The sequence below is a fragment of the Anoplopoma fimbria genome, chromosome 19 (assembly GCF_027596085.1).
Source record: "Anoplopoma fimbria isolate UVic2021 breed Golden Eagle Sablefish chromosome 19, Afim_UVic_2022, whole genome shotgun sequence".
Taxonomy (NCBI): domain Eukaryota; kingdom Metazoa; phylum Chordata; class Actinopteri; order Perciformes; family Anoplopomatidae; genus Anoplopoma; species Anoplopoma fimbria.
This window is the reverse complement of record NC_072467.1, coordinates 2,164,042-2,184,978: the sequence shown is the minus strand read 5'-3', so window position 1 is coordinate 2,184,978 and position 20,937 is coordinate 2,164,042. Positions and strand designations below refer to the sequence as shown.

Genomic DNA, 20,937 nt, shown 5'->3' with positions numbered 1-20,937 from the left:
GGATTTAAAGATATAGAACAATGATCAGTGGAGATAACAGCGAGGTACCAAAAGCATTAACGACTCTATGCTTCCCAAAAACAGGAGGGATTTTTATTTTAATTAATGCTCACTACTCTAAAGTCGGAGGTTCCCAACCGTTTGTTTTGCCCTGTGGATAATTTTTTTACTGACAGTGTCATTGTGGACAAGCCCAATGGGACGGACCGGGGTGAAACTTTAAGGAAAAACAAAAGTTACGAATACTACTATAATAAACTACTAATACTAAATGAGGTAAACGGTTAACTTACATACTTCATAAACCAATGCTAACATGCTTATGATTATCATCTTTGTTTAGTGGGATAGCGTGCTAACATTTGCTACTTAGCACCAAACACAAAGTACAGCTAAGGCTGTTTTAAGATGGGTTTCAATTATTTGATAATTAAGTATTTTAAAATTTTGACCTGATGATGGCTCTAGATGAAAAGTCAGGGGATCACCAAAATTATTAGATTTCATCCTGAGTGGGACATGAAAGTCCATGCAAATTTTCATGGTGATCCATCAAATCTGTGAACCTCATGGTGGCGCAACAGGAAAAAGTCAAGGGATCAATGAAGCTCTATCCTCTGGAAATTGTGGATATTTGTTTTAGGGCTGTCTTGGTCCAAATAAATTCTTAGTCAAAATTTATACGATTTGTTGACTACTTTCTTAGTTGATTGAATAGTTAAATCGTTATTGACAAAATAAATCTTTGTTAACTAAGTGCAAGACAGCCGATTAATTGACGAATTGACTAGGATGGGGCAGCACTAATTTGTACTAAGTTTCAGTGCAATCCATACAAAAGCTGTAGTCATGCTGCTATTACAGCAAAAAAATATATTTATTGTTGATTAAAAACATGACGGGGCTGATGACAAATGCTGAACAGGCATTCTATATAATTATGTTTTTTTTTGCAGAAGCACAGTTTCTTCATTCCCCTGTTGCAATTTTTCCGAGGGCCGGTTACAGTCCACAGGGAGTGGGCACCTCTGCTCTAAACAAATCCTCAATAACCTAAAATCGACCAAATGTTAAGTGTCTTTTTATTTGTTGTAAAGCAATACACTCTTCCTCTTAGCCTCGGGTCACACAAGGTACCCAAACTCACCTCAGTTTATTTGATCTAATCAGTGATAAAGAGAGATTGAATCTTTTCAGATTGCTGTGATTTAAGGTGAAGCATTGGGCATCTGAATTTACCATTACACTTAAAATAGACAAATACAGTACAGTGAGTTCTATGTTCAAATTTTGTGTTTCTTGGATTTTAGTTCAACTCGTATAAAAGATCACATGCGTTGGAAAATGTTGTACCTTCAGGTTTGGCGATGATTCTGTAGAGTAAAAAGGTTTTGCTCTTCTGTAATTAAAAGACAATCTGTCCTTTTTGCTGTTCCAGTGATTGTGGAACGTGACTGTATATCACTCTGTTATATGCATTGCTGTTTAAAACTATGATAAAAACGTATGTGAATGACCTCTGCCTGCAGCATTCAAACACTATTTTTGTAGTAGTATAAGAGAGAGTGACCTGCTCTTTATATGAACATGGGAAAGTATTTTGTACTTTGTTGTTAATTCACCTCACTGAGATGTGCTGTACATTTTGTACATGCAACCCTGCATATTTCTCAATGTGGAACAGTGTAACCCTTTCAAAAAAAAAAGTTGTATCTCAAGCTTGAACAAGAAACGCTACAACCGTGTAGTCCTGAAACCATGATTTAGAGGTAGGAGACAACTTCAAAGTGTTTTGCATTTATACTGTAATCCTGTCTATAACCATTTCTGTTAGCAGGAATATAGTAATGTAGTGCTTATTCTGTGAATATTTGTATGTATTTTTACTATGTATGTACAGTACACTTTTGAAGCTCATGTGGCAGGCATGCAACACCTTCACAAACAGAATACTACTATATACTTATACTGTATACACTTATACACGCACATACTCTTATAAAAGGTATATCAACAAATAAACATTTTGCTGTTAGCAATACCCAGTGGTATGAAAATTATCTTTCAACCCTCATGTTTCCACACCTTAAGAAATATTACAAGTTTTGTAAGAAAAAAATGAAAAGACAACAAAAGACAATATATGATGATGATAATAACAACAACAAATAAACAAACATATGTTCCCAGTAACCTCTTGCTAATAAATCCATTTTATATCAGGGGCATTTTGTCTCAAGTGTTTTTGTAGATCATCTATCTGTTGACATAATTCTCACTCAGATTGTAACAAGATAAGTACCGTCAGGATATAACTAGTCACTTACAGAGTTTCACAATGAATTGAAAATCACTCATTTTTATGTGTGGAGGTCCCAATTACAGTCAGGGTTTGTTATCTCTTCATATTCGTTTATTTTGTATGTATTCTAATCCCAAATTATGGTATAAATGCTGACTGGATGAACCTGGCCTGGGGCATAACATTGTTTTTAAGCCCCCTCCTTATGATTTGCCCCCAACACAATGCTATGCTTACTTGGCCCCAAGATTTCAAGGTTTGAGGCAGTTTAATCAAAAACAAGTTCAGATAGGAAAATATGACAACAATATAAACTACAACTAAAATTCTGACACAGGTTTCCCTTTTCATAACAAGCAGATTTTGTTACTTTTGTTGGTTTTGGGGCGAATTTACCTAAAATATTATATTTAATATAAGTGAACATTAAAATGGTTTAATGACTTTTTAAGGTATGTATTATTATTATTATATTCCTTTATTGATCCCCATGGGGGAAATTCAAGTGTTGCAGCAGCTCAACTACACAGACACAGACAATAAATACACATACTATACAACTACACAGACAATAAATACACATACTATACAACTACACAGACAATAAATACACATACTATACAACTACACAGACAATAAATACACATACTATACAACTACACAGACAATAAATACACATACTATACAACTACACAGACAATAAATACACATATATACAACTACACAGACAATAAATACACATACTATACAACTACACAGACAATAAATAAATACTATACAACTACACAGACAATAAAACAGGACTATACAACAAAATAAAGATAGAACAGGAATAAAAATGTACAGTGGGCGCCTGGTCAGCATGATGACAGACTGTGGTCTCCGCTGTTGTTGTACAGTCTGATGGCAGTGGGCACAAATGAGCGTCTGAAGCTCCGTCCTGCTCTGTGGTAGAATCAGCCGATGGCTGAAAGAGCTGCCCAGCTGCCACAGTTCCTCATGGAGAGGGTGAGAGGGATTGTCCAGGATGGCTCCGAGTTTGGCCTTCATCCTCCTCTCACCCACTGACTCCAGACTGTCCAGCTCCAGACCCACCACAGAGCTGGCTTTCCTCACCAGCTTGTTGAGCTTGTTGGCATCTCCAGTCCTGATGCCACCACCCCAGCACGCTACACAGCAAGAAGAGGGCGCTGGCTACCACAGACTGGTAGAAGAAGAGATGGCTACCACAGACTGGTAGAAGAAGAGGGGCGCTGGCTACCACAGACTGGTAGAAGAAGAGGGCACTGGCCACAGACTGGTACTGGTAGAAGAAGAGGGCACTGGGTAGAAGAAGAGGGCACTGGTACCACAGACTGGTAGAAGAAGAAGACTGGTAGAAGAAGAGGGCACTGGCTACCACAGACTGGTAGAAGAAGAGGGCACTGGCTACCACAGACTGGTAGAAGAAGAGGGCACTGGCTACCACAGACTGGTAGAAGAAGAGGGCACTGGCTACCACAGACTGGTAGAAGAAGAGGGCGCTGGTTACCACAGACTGGTAGAATGCCTTGAGCAGTTTATTGCACACATTGAAGGACCTCGGCCTCCTCAGGAAGAACAGCCTGCTCTGTCCTTTCCTGTAGAGGGCGTCAGTGTTGTGTGTCCAGTCCAGTTTATTGTTGATCTGGACTGGTATTGACTGGTTGTTGGACACTAGTCAGTACACTTGATTAATTAAGGCTTGATGTCACCCATTGTGTGCACAGTTTACTTAGTTTAGTTATTTATGGGAGAAAAAAATAACGTATCCAACTATTAAATAACCACTGACCTAACATGTACAAAGATTGACCATTATCACTTCATTATACCTTTACATTTAGAAGAGAGCATTTTGAGTATATTTGTTTTCGTATGTGGAGACATAGGAACAAAAATATGATTTAAAAAAAATGCCTGAATAGAGAAGTAAAACCTCCCTTCAGCTTATGAGCTATGTTTGACCCTGATTGGTTGATTCATTCGCTGGTATGTGTGTTTTGAATAGGCAGCCCTTCACCGCCTGACTTCTCCTCCTTTCATTTCAGTTTCACCTCCTCTGCTGTTGTTGTCTGAAGCTTGATCACGATGAACACTTTGCTTTTGTTGGCTTTGCTGTCAGCAGCTTCAGCCTTCCATCTGTCTGAACGAGGTAAGCTGCTGCAATCGTCCGATTTTCCTACATTTTTACAGTTTTACTGTTTGTGTTAACTCTCACTTTCATTATCTGCATTCATTATCAGTTTCGAATCGTCTAATTCTCTCTTATTACATCAACTACATTTTAACAATATGAATTATTTACAGAAGAGTTTCACTTCAAGTCATGGATGGCACAGGTATGTTATACTGTATTTATCAATCGATGTGAATGAAGTAAGTGTACAGTAAGTTATGAGGAAGTTACCTGCAGTGAAAAATCCCCCAATGCTACTAAAAGCCTTTTAAGTGCAATGATCACTCATCACCCATACTTAATATAGACCTACTGTTTATATATATTTATACTGTTGATATATATTTATACTGTTTATATATATATTTATATATTGTAAGCATTCCTCCCCCGTGTACAGCACAACAGAGTGTACAGCATGCAGGAGTACCATGAGAGATTCCAGATATTCTCTGAGAACAAGAGGAGGATTGACAAACACAATGAAGGAAATCACACATTCACAAGTAAGAACAGTTTGCTGTTTAGTTTGCTATATATTTTTTCTTTCATATGGTCCATGTTGAGCAATGATTCATTCATTATTTATCATTACTTCCTGCAGTGGGGCTGAACCAGTTTTCAGACATGACATTTAGCGAATTTCGAAAGAGTTTCCTCTGGTCTGAGCCACAGGTAATGCCATATATATATATATGAATAGTTTACATTTATATATATATATATATATATATTTATTTTTTTTTTATTTTTTTTTTTTTTTTTTTAACAGGGAGGGTCTTTATTTTGCATACTTTCTTTTACAGAACTGTTCAGCTACCAAGGGGAACTACTTCAGCAACGATGGACCACATCCAGACAACATTGACTGGAGAAAGAAAGGAAACTATGTGACTGACGTGAAGAATCAGGTGAAGTTTAACTGCACTAACACACACACACACACACACACACACACACACACACACACACACACACACACACACACACACACACACACACACACACACACACTTTCAATCTTCAGTTATTGATCTCAAAGGTCACAATAAGTAACATTGTTGCTGGGTAACAGCAGATTGAAAGAGTTTCTGGTGGGTCACAAAATAGTGGACAGGCCTATTAGCTGCATGTGTCCCAGGAAATACATGTTTGCAACGGAAAAACGAAAAAAGTAAAGAAAATCCTTGAGTTTACAGATGGACACAATTTTCCTGCAATGCAATGCACAAAGGAATTGAAAGAGTTACTCACAGCAGGAAATAAAATACAAAGTATTTGGATAGTGGTGAAAAACATTTGGCTGTCTCTGATAAGTTTAATTGTCATCATTCCCTATAGGTATAAAACCGGAAGGTACTTTATTTCTTGTAGACTAATTAAAAAAAAAAAGTATTTCCATAAAAATTAGTATTTATACTCTTTACAGATAGTTATAGGTTAGTTAGTTACTTACTCACAGTTTGATGGTCCATGATGGTTCTGGTGGTCCAAGGATTGAATGGTGTATTTGAGTTGGTGGGTCAAGCTCAACTGCTTCAAAACTGAATAAAATACCCAAAATAAACAGGCCTTTACAAAAGGTTTAAGTCATTGGGGAAATAAAACAACAAAACTAAGGTTAAACCAGCCGAAATACAAAAAACACTCTGCGGTTGAAATGTCTTTGTGGCTTCACCACACCGGCCTTCCATGTCAACTTCCTGAGATGTGAGGTCAGGTGACACTGGTTCAGCATCAAAAGCTACCACTAGGTGCTGCAAAACTAGTAACATTGAGGTAACTATAAACAATAAGAAATGATAAAAACTTGATAATATTTGCTTTAACACAGTGTGCAATTTGTCATTGTTAGTGTTACTGGTTACACTTGTGCTTTTCCTGCTGTGACACGCCAACTTGTTTTCTGTGAAAGAAGGTCTATGAATCTCATTCATTCCATAAATCAATTGTCTTATTGTTTTATCTTCTTTTGTTGCACCAAAGGGAGCTTGTGGCAGCTGCTGGACTTTTTCCACAACCGGCTGTCTGGAGTCTGTAACCGCCATCAGCACAGGGAAGCTCGTACCGCTGGTGACTTTCACTTCTCTATCAAAACTGCTGCACTTGTATAAATACATGTTATCTGGTTCCAATGTAATTGTCCTTCTCATATCACTTAGTCAGAACAACAGCTGGTCGACTGCGCTCAGGATTTCAACAACCATGGATGTAACGGGTGAGATTCAAACCTATATTTGAGCTTCCTCTTTTGATAATTCCCCTATGACAATCACATCACAAAGTTTTTATAACGAGATCTTCATTTGTCTTCTAGTGGCCTTCCCAGTCAAGCTTTTGAATACATCATGTACAGCAAGGGACTCATGACAGAGAAGGACTACCCATACACAGCTTTTGTAACTATAAACAAAACTAAATAATAAGTGAAACTGCCTTTGAACTTTAAGTCACACATTTAATGTCTTTTAATGTCTTTTTACTTTTTTGTTAAATCAGGAAGATACTTGCGCGTATAAACAAAAACTAGCAGCAGCCTTTGTGAAGGAGGTGGTGAACATAACCGCGGTGAGCGAACATCAGAATCTGTCCTTGAGATAGATGTCTTTGTATAAATTGTATACAGTATATATTATATATATATTTTTTTAACAATCTGTGAGTGATGAAGTTTAATCTGTCACAGTATGATGAGATGGGGATGGTGGATGCGGTTGCCACACGCAATCCTGTCAGCCTTGCCTTCGAGGTGACTGGTGACTTCATGCATTACTCCCAGGGCGTTTACACCAGGTGAGCAGAAGTCTTGAAAATGTATTTGTCTGTCAGTGTTCATGCTTCTTTACACTTATAGGCCTTCTGTAAATTGGTGATCAATAAACATGTGTGGGAGGATATGGTGACTAGATTGTCATAAACATATACAAAGATACAGTCCATTTCATGGTAATATGTATTAAGCTATCTGGTTTATAAATAGTATACAGAGTTTGCTTGCTTAGGGGTGGAAATCCTGTCTTGCCCATAGTTTTTCCATTCTCCTATTCTCTACTATTGAGGTGGAGCTCACATCACTAAATCACAACATTTTCTAAACTTTGACAACTCTGAGGAAGCTGATTCTATTTTATTCTTTAAGTTGTGCAATTTAGACACATGCACAAACACATAAAGTGTACATTTTTCAACATTAGCTGAGTTTTATTAGAATCAAATTCAACCAAATATCCAAAATGGAACCAAAATATTGAGACAAATCAAAATTTCGTATTGTCACATAAATACGGTATGGGAAAACAGTGGCTTATAAATATTTAATAGTTTTTTTGTTTTACATTTTATCTGTGCACTCTCCATTTAAAGCACAATTACAACAACCTTTCTGTCAGTCAAAGTGTTAGACTTGACAGTGTTTAGTTCCTCTTTCTTTATCCAAACAGTTGTGTATAAAACTAGATCTAACTCTCTTCTCTTCTTCCTTTCAGCACTGAATGCCACAAGACCACAGACAAGGTGAACCATGCTGTGTTAGCAGTCGGGTACGGACAGGAGAGTGGTACCCCTTACTGGATAGTAAAGAACTCATGGGGACCTGGCTGGGGGAATGGCGGGTAAGTCTTCTATCACACCGCATACAAGACAGTACTACCAAATGTATACCAACCAAAGAGAGATTTAAACAATGTTCTCCTCTTACAGATATTTCTTCATTGAGCGTGGAAAGAACATGTGTGGACTCGCTGCCTGCTCGTCTTTCCCGGTGGTTTGATTTCCGCATGTTAGCAAACCGCAAAAGGGCTGAAAAGAGAGCCAAGCATGTGACTTTTATATAACCAGTAGCCTACTGTGCTTTCATGAACAAAGGGCTTTTACACTATGCATCAAGTAATTTCAAGATGAATCAACTAATCTAAAATGATCACTCAAGTACCAAACATTTAATTCATGCATGATGAATAAATAAAATATATAGGATTTTGTTCTTTGAGTCTTTCATTTCAAATATATTGCACCTGTCTGCACTAGCATAGTACCCAAATATGATGGCTGGCTATAGTAATACGAATGATAACATAAAAAAATAAAACTCTAGAAAGAGAGTGTACACATTAACATTAAAAATGTTTTATTCCTCTATGACGGGTAAGATTAACTTTGCTGCAAACATGAAATGCAATTTAACTTAACCTCTAATTCAAGGTACATTTGACTATTGTATCAAGACAGACAACAACAGACAAGACCTTCATAATTACTTTTTTTAATAATTTTATTTCCTTTTATCTTGTGTCTCTTGTTTGCACTATAACCTATGCTGCTGTAATCCTGTAAATTTCCTAATTTAATTCAATTCAATTCAATTCAATTCAGTTTATTTTGTATAGCCCAGAATCACAAATTACAAATTTGCCTCAGAGGGCTTTACAATCTGTACACATGCGACATCCTCTGTCCTTAGACCCTCACATCCTCTGTCCTTAGACCCTCACATCCTCTGTCCTTACACCCTCACCTCCTCTGTCCTTACACCCTCACATCTCTGTCCTTACACCCTCACATCCTCTGTCCTTACACCCTCACATCCTCTGTCCTTAGACCCTCACATCCTCTGTCCTTAGACCCTCACATCCTCTGTCCTTAGACCCTCACCTCCTCTGTCCTTACACCCTCACCTCCTCTGTCCTTAGACCCTCACCTCCTCTGTCCTTACACCCTCACATCCTCTGTCCTTACACCCTCACATCCTCTGTCCTTACACCCTCACATCCTCTGTCCTTACACCCTCACATCCTCTGTCCTTACACCCTCACATCTCTGTCCTTACACCCTCACATCCTCTGTCCTTACACCCTCACATCCTCTGTCCTTAGACCCTCACTGGCTCCTGTCCTTACACCCTCACATCTCTGTCCTTACACCCTCACATCCTCTGTCCTTAGACCCTCACCCCTCTGTCCTTACCCTCACCTCCTCTGTCCTTAGACCCTCACTCTGTCCTTACACCCTCACATCCTCTGTCCTTACACCCTCACATCCTCTGTCCTTCCCTCACATCGGCACAGGAAAAACTCCCCTAAAAAACCCCTTTAACAGGGAGAAAAAACAGGACAGGACTAATAAAGGACTATCTTATTTTACCTGACCTGCCAAGAGTCCTTTTTTGGTTCAAAGGCCTCTTTAAAATACTGAATATAACTCAAACTACAACAATATTTTGGGTTAACAAAGGTTTTACAATTTGGTGTTTTTACATCCCTCTACCTCAGTGTCATAATATAATAATTCCCAATCACTACACACCTCAACTTTTAGGGTGTTTGTTATCCATCTCGTAAAAACTACATTTCCCAGAATCCTCCTCTGGCCAATAAGGAGGAGGAGCTTGTGGAATGGGCGCAAAATCCTCTGTCTGTGTGTTTACCTCACGCTGCTGCAGAGAGAGGCTGCTGGAGGAAAGTTCCTCTTTCAGACAATGTCGTGTCTTCCACAAAACAACCTGAAGGAGCAGCTGGCGAGACACAGCAATGCTGCCCAGAGCAAGCTGTCTCTGTCCAAACCCAAACCGGGGTAAGTCTGTTACAGCTTCTAGCTAGCAGTTAGCTTAGTGCTAATAACACATAAACACACTTCCGCATCCAGGTGGGTTATCAACACAACACATGTGCGTTAGCTTTGTTAGAGATTACTTAATGTGCACATAATGTCTTGCAGAGGTCTGAATGGGGTTTTATTTGTGAAGTTGGCATTCTTGTGTCAATAAATACTAGCTAAAGTTAAAAGTAGTTGAAATAGTTGTTGTTTTTTTCTCTGTCTGTAAATATTATATTTCAGTTATTGTGTTTTTCTACTGTTTTTATTGCTTATTTATAATACTTGTTTTTATTTATTTTTATTTTTTATTTTATTATTTTTTATTTTATTTTTCATTTTTATTTTTATCTTGTCTTTCTTTACTATGTCTCTTGTGTGCACTTTAACTCTATGCTGCTGTAAGCCTGCAAATTTCCCCGCTGCGGGACTAATAAAGGATTATCTTATCTTATCTTATCTTATCTTATCTACACTATAAAGTCCCTAAATAGTAATGTAACCCTTTCATGCATAGAGGTCACTACAGTGTTTTCTTGTACATGCATGGGTTTTGATGGCATAGTAGCTATTGTAGTGGCTGATGTGCAACTATGCCATCAAAACCCATGCATTTTCATGTCCTGTTTTGAAGTGTCTCCTACAGGTACTGACTAACAACCATTGTTTGGCTGTAGTCCCTGATCTGAGATCCTGGGGCTGTAGCTTCATCAGCTGCTGTGCACCTTGGTTCAAAGCAAATGATCCATGTGTCTCTGGATAATCTGCAAGTGTTAATGCTTGAACAAAGCCAATTGTTAATTTCTGCTAAGGTTTATGTTTATTGGGCAGTTAGATACACAGAATAAATAGAGAAATTTGATTTTTGTTTCCAAATTTGTAGAGAAAGTTATGTTAACACAGAGCTAGATTTGACTGTCCTCTTCAACCAATCTCCAGTTGAATGTGCATTGCTCCCTTGATCTTAATTGTCAGATTATGTTTTCCTAATTTTACACTGGTTTATTTTTCAGGGCCTTTTCTTTCAAAAAGAAGTCCTTGTCAGGTTCAACCAAGGTGGAAGTCCCAAACAAGGTAATCAGCTCTAATGTTTTGGCGCACAGGAATGTCAATGTCCCTAAGAACAATTTGGTTACTAAATCTCCTTTGACATTTCCAAACAAGCTTCAGAAACCTCAAAAATCCCAAATCAACAACTTCCCTGTAAATTCAAAAGACAAGTCGGACTCCATCAGCCCAGCAGGTAACTGTGCTCCTGCAGGCCAGATTCATTCATCAGTATCTGCTACCAAGGTGACGACGGCTCCAGCTAAACCTGACAACAAGTTTACCAGTGGCAATGGAGACGATTCCACAAGTCTTGATGCATCTCTTGGATTCCCGATGGATGACTGGGATGATTTTGATGACTTTGAAACTCCTGTCAAAAATGACTCATTTAGTTCAGAGAAATCTGGGAAGAGCAAAAATCCAGTGTCATCTTTCAGTGAGGAAAAAACACAATCCTCTCGTATGATGTCACAGTCTAGCAACAGTTTTGAAAACAGGAATGGTCTTTCCAGAAGTGAACAGTCTCGTATGGAAACAGATGAACCGGAGCACAGTGTCTACAAAGTTGCGGATTCACCAGGACCTAGTTTGAATAAGGAATCAGCAGAGTTTGAATTTGAGGTTTCTCCACTACAACCGACCAGAAAACCTCGTCCTGGTCATCTGAAGTCTGTCATCAGTGACAGTGAAGAGGACAACGATGATGTGCTTGAGCCTTTCAAAGGAAAGACGGGTAAAAAACTTTGTTTGTTGTAGCATTTGTATTTTATTTGTATATTGTGGGGCAGATATGGGTCTGTAACGCATTGAATAATACTACAAACGCAGGCTATATCTTTTTGCATTTTAGATGATATGAAAAAATGGATTGACCCAAAGGTAATACAGCTTGATGACAACTCAGAGCCTGAAGATGATCTTGATTACATTCCCCCTTCTCCAATCCCCGATGAGATATCTTATACTACTTCTGCATTGGAGACCAGGTCAGTTCTTTTTGTTTCTTATTTAATGTAATTACATTTTTGTGTGAAAAGGGACAATGGAGAACTCCACCTTTTCAGGATGGCACTCCTGGAATAAACGATGCACATTAAAAACATTCCACACTTTCTTCCTTCCTTTTATTTCCAACAGATCTGCTGCAGCTGATGCTAAAAGCAGAGACAGTCCTGTGCAATCAAAGGGACCCATCACCACACTACACGAAACTTCGGATCACCACTCAAAAGACAGAACAAGTGGGTGTTATGCATTCTTCTGATTTGTCCGGATCATGTGCACATTATATTTAGCAAAGCAGGACTCTGTTCTTTGTCCCTGTTCATTATTTTTGTTGTTTCTTTCTTCTGATCACGTCACAGATGAGCAACTCCTCAGTCTTATGCAGTCCATTTGTTCTCTGGTTGATTCCATCCCTGAACATGAACTTATAGCTCTGTCCTGTGGAAGTGAGCTTTTGCTGAAGAGGGCTCAAAGGTGTGTACATTTGAGTGGAAAAATTGCTTTGTTATTATTTGCGATATTTAATAATAACTGTGTAATTGCTAACCTCTTGCATTTCTCCCCCAGGAAGAGGATTCTTGCAACTGGTGGTTGCAATTCATTGAGAATGCAGCAGCCAGACAGCACTATGATTTCTGAGTCCAGCTTAAAAGGAAAATCTTCTTTTAGCTATGACACTTCAAGCGTTATGTCATCCAGCAGCTCTGTGCCTCTGGACTACAAGAAGCCTCCTCCGATCAGGAGATCTTCTGTCCTCTCTGTGGACTATGACTCTGATCACTCCGACAGTATTATTAACATGAAGCCCTCAAATCTGAGTATCTGTGACTCTCCATCAATCCACAGTCTTACAGATCCACCTTTTAATTTCTCTAAGAAAACAAGCACAGACCTGGATGGTTCAGATCTCTTCTTCTCAGCCAAGAAGCCAGAGACTGTTGTTCAAAACAAATCTAATACTCCACATGCCAGTACAGCTGCAGAAGACACAAAACTAGATGACTTTTACGATGACTACTTTGACATAGATGACTTTAATGACTCTGATGTCCCTGATTACTTTGACGAACCCCCAAACTCCAGCACCGTGACTACAACAGTGAAGGAAGGGGGATCAAGTGTGTCTCCATGGGAGAGGAAACCAACAACACCTGCGGCTGCACCCAAGCCTGCAAAGATCTGCTCTCCTGGTATGTGGGCATGACTTGTGCTCATCAAATGTCTCCGAAGAAGTCTTATCTGGTCCCAGATTTTCAGAACATCCATCCATTTTTGTCCTTGTTTTAGGCGGTAAACTGCACTAAATTTAACTTTTAAAACCGATGAGTTGTAGTTTGTATCAGATTATAAAATATATTTTTTGATATTTCAAGTAGATATTTTAAGTTTTTTTTTCTCACCAACCTGGTCAGTCTTTGAATGTGTTAATTGCACTCTAAAATGAGATGTCATCATTAGTTTACAATCTGTTGTAAAGATATCATATAGAACTGAAAAATATTAGTTGATATATCTACAAGCAGATCTACAGAAAATTTACCGGCAACTTGTTTGATAATTTACTTTTTTTTAAAAGCCTTTTTATTTGTTTATGGTGGTTAAATGGACTGTTGCACCAAACAAACAAATATGTCAACTTGGGCATTTTTTACTATACTTTTTTAAGACCAAACAATTATGAACATGACTACTACGTAGTCTTTGTTCTACCCTCAGCATTTTTCTCAAATGTTCTTCAGAAATGATTAAAACTGATAAATGACTAATACTCAATAATCACAGGCCCTGATGAGGTTTACGGTCCTGTGCTGCGTTTTACTGACACGGTTTTCATTTTTTCCAATGCAGAACCCAACTTCAGAAACCCAGCCCATGATCGCTTCAGAGGGTTCAACTTCCCCCACTCACAGGAGATGATGAAGATTTTTCACAAGCGTTTTGGTCTTCATCAATTCCGATTCAATCAACTTGAAGCAATTAATGCTACGATTCTGGCAGAAGATACGTTTGTTCTGATGCCAACAGGTTAGTAGTGATCAAAAATTACAAAACAAGTTTTATCCTGGTGATGTTACAATATATTTAGGATGTTAATGGCAGTGAAAATGTCCTCATATCTCTGAACCTGATGTATTCATAGGTGGGGGTAAAAGCCTGTGCTACCAGCTGCCTGCCTGCGTGTCCCCAGGAGTCACTATTGTCATCTCCCCACTCAAATCTCTCATCGTAGACCAGGTCCAGAAACTCACTACACTGGATGTAAGTATGGTTTCTCCTATTGGATCAGTATGAAGTATGGTACAGTAGGTATTTATAGTACCCAGAAGGTGCATTAGCTATTTTGTAATGTTTTTATTTCAGATCCCAGCAACGAGCCTCTCTGGTAATAAAAGCGACAGCGAAGCAGGGAGGATTTATATGCAGCTCTCTAGGAAAGACCCTATCATTAAACTTCTCTATGTCACTCCGGAAAAGGTGACACATGAATGATTCACACTCTGAATGTTGGTATAAGTAATTGTTGTAGTTACTCATTTTTCTCAACACTCGTGCCTTTTTTCCCCCCCAAGGTGAGTGCAAGTAACAAGCTGATCTCCGCCCTGCAGAACCTGTACGAGCGAGGCCTTTTGGTCCGCCTCGTCATTGATGAGGCCCATTGTGTCAGTCAGGTGTGTTCCTCTGCTTTATACACAATCTGCAGTATGCTTTTTATTTTTGCAACAGCCATTGTGAATCATCCTGCATCCTTAAATCTTTTAGTGGGGTCACGACTTCCGTCCAGACTACAAGAAGTTACACGAACTGCGTCAGAAGTTCCCCAACGTGCCGATGATGGCTCTGACTGCCACCGCCACCCCCCGCGTTCAGAAAGACATCCTCAACCAGCTGAATATGACTCGGCCGCAAGTGTACGTGCTCAGGCCCTGTCTTAGACTTCTAAACGATCTCTATTTTAATATTTTATTTATTTCAAACAACCAACAGCTTCACATTTTTACATCCAATATATTTTCAGGTTCACCATGAGTTTCAACAGAACAAACCTGAAGTATTCTGTCCTGCCCAAGAAACCCAAAAAGGTTGACGAGGACGTCATCGACTGGATCAAGAAGCACTACCCACGTAAATAATTCAGAAGTACTTTTTCTGATCCTGGTTATTTTGGGAACACTGCCATAACTGTTTGGTTGAAAATGAAACTCATATTTGTTTGTGTGAAGGCATCCTGAGTGTCGTGTTATATAAAGCAAGTTCAATTCCTGTGCTTGTTACAGAAATCATTTGAAATCATTGCTTTTGTCAAATGCTTATTTGCTTTTGGAAGTAGCCTTGTGATAAATGAAAGCATGACAATGACTTGAATTATCCCAGTGGGGAATATCTTGTCAGTGATTACAGACCCTCTCTGACTATCTTTTGTCTAATAATCTGCTTGTTGCAGGTGACTCTGGCATCGTCTACTGCCTGTCCCGTAATGACTGTGATGCCATGGCTAAGAGTCTGCAGAGAGCCCGTATATTAGCTCTGTCGTATCACGCAGGCCTGAGTGACGGGGACAGAGAATACGTGCAGAACAAGTGGATCAACCAGGACGGCTGCCAGGTGAGGTCACTACTCACTCACTGATCTGACGTGAAAATGACTAATAGATGGTAATGGATACAAAGCAGTGATCATAAGAGAGGTAGCGGTTTGCAAGCAAGAAGCTGTTTTAACGATGTTAAGTGCACATTGCCTTAATGTCCCCGCTTCCTTTTGTCTGCCAGGTCATATGTGCCACCATAGCCTTCGGCATGGGCATTGACAAACCTGACGTGCGTTATGTGATCCACGCCAGTCTGCCTAAGTCAGTTGAGGGCTACTACCAGGAGTCGGGGAGAGCTGGCAGAGATGGAGAGATCTCTCACTGTATTCTCTTCTACTCCTACGCAGACGTCGTCCGCATCAAAAGGATCATCAGCAGTATGTTTCAATAATATAGGCCGTTCTTGGTTTTGGTTGTGTGATTTTCATTCTCTTTTAATCTCAAGCTGTATTTCAGTCTGATATATTAGCCAATGTAGTCTCAGATGGCTCTTCTTTAAATCACAGTGGACAAAGAAGGTGACCGTTACACCAGGGGGACTCATTTCGACAACCTGCACAGCATGGTGCACTTCTGTGAGAACATGATGGAGTGCAGACGAATTCAGCTGCTCGCATACTTTGGGGAGCTGAAGTTCAACAGAAGCTTCTGTAAGGAAAACGCGGACGTCAGCTGTGACAACTGTGCCAAACCCAACGTAGGAATTATTTATTTAATTAATCGTCACAAATTCCAAACCTGCTCTGACTGTTTTCTAATTGAGCAACGTTGTTTGACCTCCTGTTCCTGTGTGCAGCAATACAAGATAAAAAATGTCACTGAAGATGTGAAGAAGATTGTGAGGTTTGTTCAGGAAAACTGCGAGAAAGTTGGATCAAGGTTTCGGACGCCTCAGCAAAACCGACTGACATTGAATATGTTAGTGGAGATCTTTGTAGGTAAAGTAAATGCACATGATCGGGATGAAAAGTCATTTTGTAATTGTGAATCCTGCATGATGTCCTCTCCTGACGTGTTTATATTCAATGTGAACTGCGAACGGTCTGATGCAGGGAATTGTTTCTATATGTCAGGGTCTAAATCTGCAAAGATACAGACAGGAATGTTTGGGACGGGAGGAGCTTACTCTAAGCATAATGCTGACCGTCTCTTCAAAAAAATGGTTCTGGACAACATCCTGGGGGAGGATCTCTACATCACCAACAACAACCAAGCTGTGTCGTATATCTCTGCTGGACCCAAAGCCATGAACGTGCTGTCTGGAACCATGCAGGTAACCTGACGTATATCGACTGTTGGGCCGCATGAAGCGCTACATATGTAACATTTGATTAAGTATAATTATATATATATATATATATATATATATATATATGAAAACATTAAACACTAAACGGTACTTGTCTCATTGCAGGTGGAGTTCTATGAGACCGAGAGTGCGTCTAGCATCAGGAAACATAAAGCCGCTGTGGCCAAGAATGTCTCCCAGAGAGATGAGAAGGTTCAGGAGTGTCTGAAGGAAATGACGGATCTGTGCAAGCAGCTGGGGAAAGCGTTTGGCATTCACTATTTCAACATCTTCTCTACTGCTACCTTGAAAAAGATAGCTGGTAATTTCCTAGATAATCGTTAAGACTGTCCTTTTAAATAGCTCGTATGAAACAGCAAGCATGTTATAACATTTTTTTCTTCACATGAACAGAGAAGCTTTCTCCTGATCCTGAAGTCCTCCTACAAATTGACGGTGTGACGGAAGACAAACTGGAGAAGTATGGAGCTGAAGTCATTCAGCTCCTAGAGAAATACTCTGAGTGGCAGCTTCCTGGTGAGAGAACAAAATAAAGTTTTGCATATTTCAGTTCTGCCCATTGTGGTATTAATCATACATGGTGTCTGTTGCAGAGGAACAGACTGATAACGGTGGAGACGGGTGGATAGACACGGCACAAGGCCGCTCATATGGAGATGACGAGGACGACACGGAGTCCTCCACGTACTTCCGTGGTCAGTCCGCACAGGGACAGAAGAGAAAGAAAGCTCCATTCTTCAAATATTCCAAGAAGAGAAAATCCACCTCTAAAGGGTCTGTAATGTGTTTGTCTCACATTTTATCATGTAGCTGGAGATTGTTTTTAGCAAAAAGCTTAAATTCAAAGCTGAAACCTTATTTCCTCTTCTCCCCACATCTTCTGTCTTGCTGCGGTGTTGTAGTCGTGGCTACAGCAGCAATAAATCCTGGTCATCGTCCAACTCCAGAGGTGGATCAAGTGCTGCAGGCCGGGGGTCCAGGAGCTCGACGGGAGATGCATCAGCTGGCAGGAGACCGGGCTTCCTGACTCTCCCAACCCCGCAAACCAACCAGCGACCTTTCTTAAAGCCAGCCTTCTCACACATGGGCTAGGACCGGCTTCTGATCCGACTTATCGGAAAGCAAAGTACTTTTTCACTACACTTTTAAATAGTTGATGTCGTTAATGGTTGTATTTACCAGTGATGTCCCAGCTGTTTATTTAAACTTCTAAAATTGTATATTTATGTTCTGTACAGTTATTGTCATTTTTGTAAATTGTCAGTTTTTTTTTTATATATATTAAAGTCTTTTTTTTTTTTGCTAGAGAAAAGCAAGCTGTGTGTTGAATTTGTGTTGTATCACAAAGCCAAAGAGAGCCACATCGTGTTTTTAAGCAATGTTTATTTCAAGTTTGAATTGTTTTATTTAATGGCACCAGTTACAAGGGACTACTGGAGAGAAACAATATTTTATACTGACTTGTACAGAAGGTTACAGTACAAACATGGGTTCGGAATGGATCAGAATGAACAAGAGCTGGATTTGGCACATGGATTTATATATGTATATATTTATATATATATATTTATTTGTATGTGTGTATATATATATATATAATGTAATTAAACAGCGATCTCCAATCCCAGGATAACGATGCAGACTACAAAACACACCACCAGACATGGATATCCGCACACACACTTATTGACGTGTGTGTGCAACTGTGTGAGGTTCTGCCAACCGGGAGCCGACAGAAGGTCAAAGAGCAGATCAAGATGCCTTCGGCTATGACCAGTTTAATACATCAACCCCTCAGTTCCACATGCGTCATCCTCATTAATGTGACAGGGTTTTAGGCCAGGAATGAAATTTAGGTAGCCAATTGTATATAAATCACTTGATTCAGATCTTAAAACTGAATAAGCAGTTCTTTTTTATCACATAAATAACAAAAATATTAAAATGTTATGCTAAAAGGACAGCCAATGATAATATTTGAAACTCAAGACCTGAATATGTCATACACGTGTTTGTTTTTTGAGACTATAATTAAGATTTCTGATGATTTCCGAAAAATGTTTTGCAAAACATATAATAGACATAATAACAAAAACAAGTTATTTAAGAAAAAAACACAAAGTAAGACCTCAGATATGACCCAAAACATCCCTTTGACACCGCCTTAATAAAAACATTTTGCTTTATATTTCACCAAAGTAGGATTAGTTGCTTGGTTGTTACATAACATGGGTGTTTCTATTATTGAGTCCATCCCCTGTGTATTCAATTTAAACACAATAATCTATGCTTCAACTTCCAATGCACCACATTTTATTTGCATGGCTTTATCTTCTCTGCTTCTTATCAGGGACGGACCAGCTGTTTTCTGATTCGTAAACCGTGGATGACAATCACACTCGTTCGTCAAAAGTCACATCTGGCCAAAACTGCAGCAATCTCCCATGAAGTAAAAGAACTGTAAAATTTGTAAACATGACACGGCAACTGAAATGTAACATTAAAGTCAAGTTTGTCATAGGAAACCTTCAAAGACAAATCAAGATATTCAGACTGCAGGCTTAAACAATTTCAGACAGAGATGAACACTGTTTTTTCCCTCTTGGCCTGGGAGATTTAAGATGGAGTAGTCTGTGGTACAGTTGTTAGGCATGTTGAGTCTTTCGTTCGCCATTCTTTCATCTTTGTCACTTTGGTTAACTGCAGAGTTAGGATCCAGGCACAAGGAACAATCTGTCACTTAACAATGAAACAGCAAAGAAAACAAACATCCACAAAAGAGGTCTCTATGGAAAACTGATTTAAAAAAAGTTATTAATGAATGCAACAGAAACCAAGTGTCTCAGTGGGCACGTCATTGTTAGACAGGAATTAACAACAAATTGTTGAGTGCTTTTATAGAAACAGAAACGACATATTTGACTTAGTCTTTGTTGGTTTTTTCATACATAAATTTGTAAATCACACCTTTTTGCTCTCACAATTATTGCTCCTTGAATAAGGCTGCCTTTTTCTTTTTTCAAATTGTGGCATGTTCAGAGAGACCACTGAAGCTACATAATGCTGATAGATGTACGAGAAAATACCTTTACAAACTAACCCTTTAAAAGTGTCCTGCTAACAAGTCAGCCTGGCTGGAGTGGTCAGTCATGTTGTCCTTTATGTCAGTAAAGAAGTAATAAAAATGAATTATGAATATACAAACAAAAAAAAAAGTCTACCCGCCCACCCTGCTCCACCCAGTTAGGAAAAATGTGCTTCATCTTTGCATCGCTATTTACTGGATGTATCCGAGTTACAAATGATTACTTGACATAAATAAGCTCCTACACTGTATGTAGGACAGTTTTCTTGCCAACATAGCTCTAATGATGAGATATTCCCTCTAGCATCTTGCTGGGAAAATGTCAGTGCTGCTCCCTTCACCACGGATAATCGAAAGATAATGAGCTACAGGAGTGGATCCAGCCACAACGCCAGAGTGCTACTCTGTGGTCAGGACTACAATTTAGCCAAGGAGTGACACGCTCGGATTACACAGAAGCAAACAAAGAAGGTAGCACCATCGGGCGTTCAGTGGAGCAGCTGCAGGTGCTGGTATGAGAGTGTGGCGTTTGAAATAGCAGTCCAAAAACAAGCAACCCTGTACAGCCATTAGAGTGATGAGTCGCTGAGGGCCTTCCTTTACCAAATTGTTTTATAAATCCTACTTACAAAGAACCTTTTGCTAAGGTGCTTTGACATCCCTCAAGTCTTCTCTACCTTTTTTTTTTCCTTTCTCAAAGTCCTCACAGTCCCATATTTTTTACATCTCCTCTCAGTCTAAACATTCACAGCTACCACCTTTAAATCTTGTCTCCATTCCTACACACAGACACAGTTACACCTGCACTTGGTGC

General features: G+C 39.3%; 2 protein-coding genes across 4 annotated transcripts in view; both read left to right on the top strand.

Moving 5' to 3' along the window:
* The window catches only part of LOC129107893 (pro-cathepsin H-like), a 243,842-nt gene extending 235,374 nt beyond the window's left edge, over positions 1 to 8,468 (top strand). For both annotated transcript variants that reach the window (XM_054619498.1, XM_054619499.1), the window contains exons 2-13: positions 4,404 to 4,475; positions 4,631 to 4,662; positions 4,900 to 5,005; positions 5,104 to 5,174; positions 5,306 to 5,410; positions 6,486 to 6,572; positions 6,662 to 6,717; positions 6,817 to 6,898; positions 6,999 to 7,067; positions 7,186 to 7,292; positions 7,985 to 8,110; positions 8,199 to 8,468. In XM_054619498.1, coding sequence (XP_054475473.1) covers positions 4,412 to 4,475; positions 4,631 to 4,662; positions 4,900 to 5,005; positions 5,104 to 5,174; positions 5,306 to 5,410; positions 6,486 to 6,572; positions 6,662 to 6,717; positions 6,817 to 6,898; positions 6,999 to 7,067; positions 7,186 to 7,292; positions 7,985 to 8,110; positions 8,199 to 8,268 — 975 coding nt within the window. In that variant the 5' untranslated portion in view covers positions 4,404 to 4,411 and the 3' untranslated portion in view covers positions 8,269 to 8,468. The remainder of the gene's footprint in view (positions 1 to 4,403; positions 4,476 to 4,630; positions 4,663 to 4,899; positions 5,006 to 5,103; positions 5,175 to 5,305; positions 5,411 to 6,485; positions 6,573 to 6,661; positions 6,718 to 6,816; positions 6,899 to 6,998; positions 7,068 to 7,185; positions 7,293 to 7,984; positions 8,111 to 8,198) is intronic.
* Positions 8,469 to 9,883: 1,415 nt separating this feature from the next.
* Positions 9,884 to 18,333, top strand: blm (BLM RecQ like helicase). Of its 2 annotated transcripts, XM_054619824.1 has the most exons (22): positions 9,885 to 10,067; positions 11,102 to 11,162; positions 11,253 to 11,871; positions 11,989 to 12,124; positions 12,276 to 12,379; positions 12,503 to 12,617; positions 12,711 to 13,333; positions 13,992 to 14,168; positions 14,284 to 14,402; positions 14,505 to 14,618; positions 14,714 to 14,812; positions 14,904 to 15,052; positions 15,160 to 15,266; positions 15,586 to 15,746; positions 15,911 to 16,106; positions 16,236 to 16,426; positions 16,526 to 16,667; positions 16,803 to 17,002; positions 17,144 to 17,339; positions 17,432 to 17,554; positions 17,632 to 17,812; positions 17,941 to 18,333. In XM_054619824.1, exons 1-22 carry the CDS (start codon positions 9,973 to 9,975, stop codon positions 18,128 to 18,130), a joined length of 4,098 nt encoding a protein of 1,365 aa, XP_054475799.1. In that variant the 5' UTR covers positions 9,885 to 9,972; the 3' UTR covers positions 18,131 to 18,333. The 2 variants fall into 2 exon arrangements, with proteins under 2 accessions (XP_054475798.1, XP_054475799.1); XM_054619823.1 differs by having other exon boundaries at positions 9,884 to 10,067; positions 11,102 to 11,871.
* The last annotated feature ends 2,604 nt before the right edge of the window (positions 18,334 to 20,937 follow it).

Bases quoted from the DNA above. Each gene is read 5' to 3' on its own strand.
- blm (XM_054619823.1), top strand. From the start codon at position 9,973: ATGTCGTGTCTTCCACAAAACAACCTGAAGGAGCAGCTGGCGAGACAC. The intron at 16,668-16,802 runs GTAAAGTAAATG...TCTATATGTCAG, and splicing joins GTTAGTGGAGATCTTTGTAG to GGTCTAAATCTGCAAAGATA. The intron at 17,003-17,143 runs GTAACCTGACGT...GTCTCATTGCAG, and splicing joins TGCTGTCTGGAACCATGCAG to GTGGAGTTCTATGAGACCGA.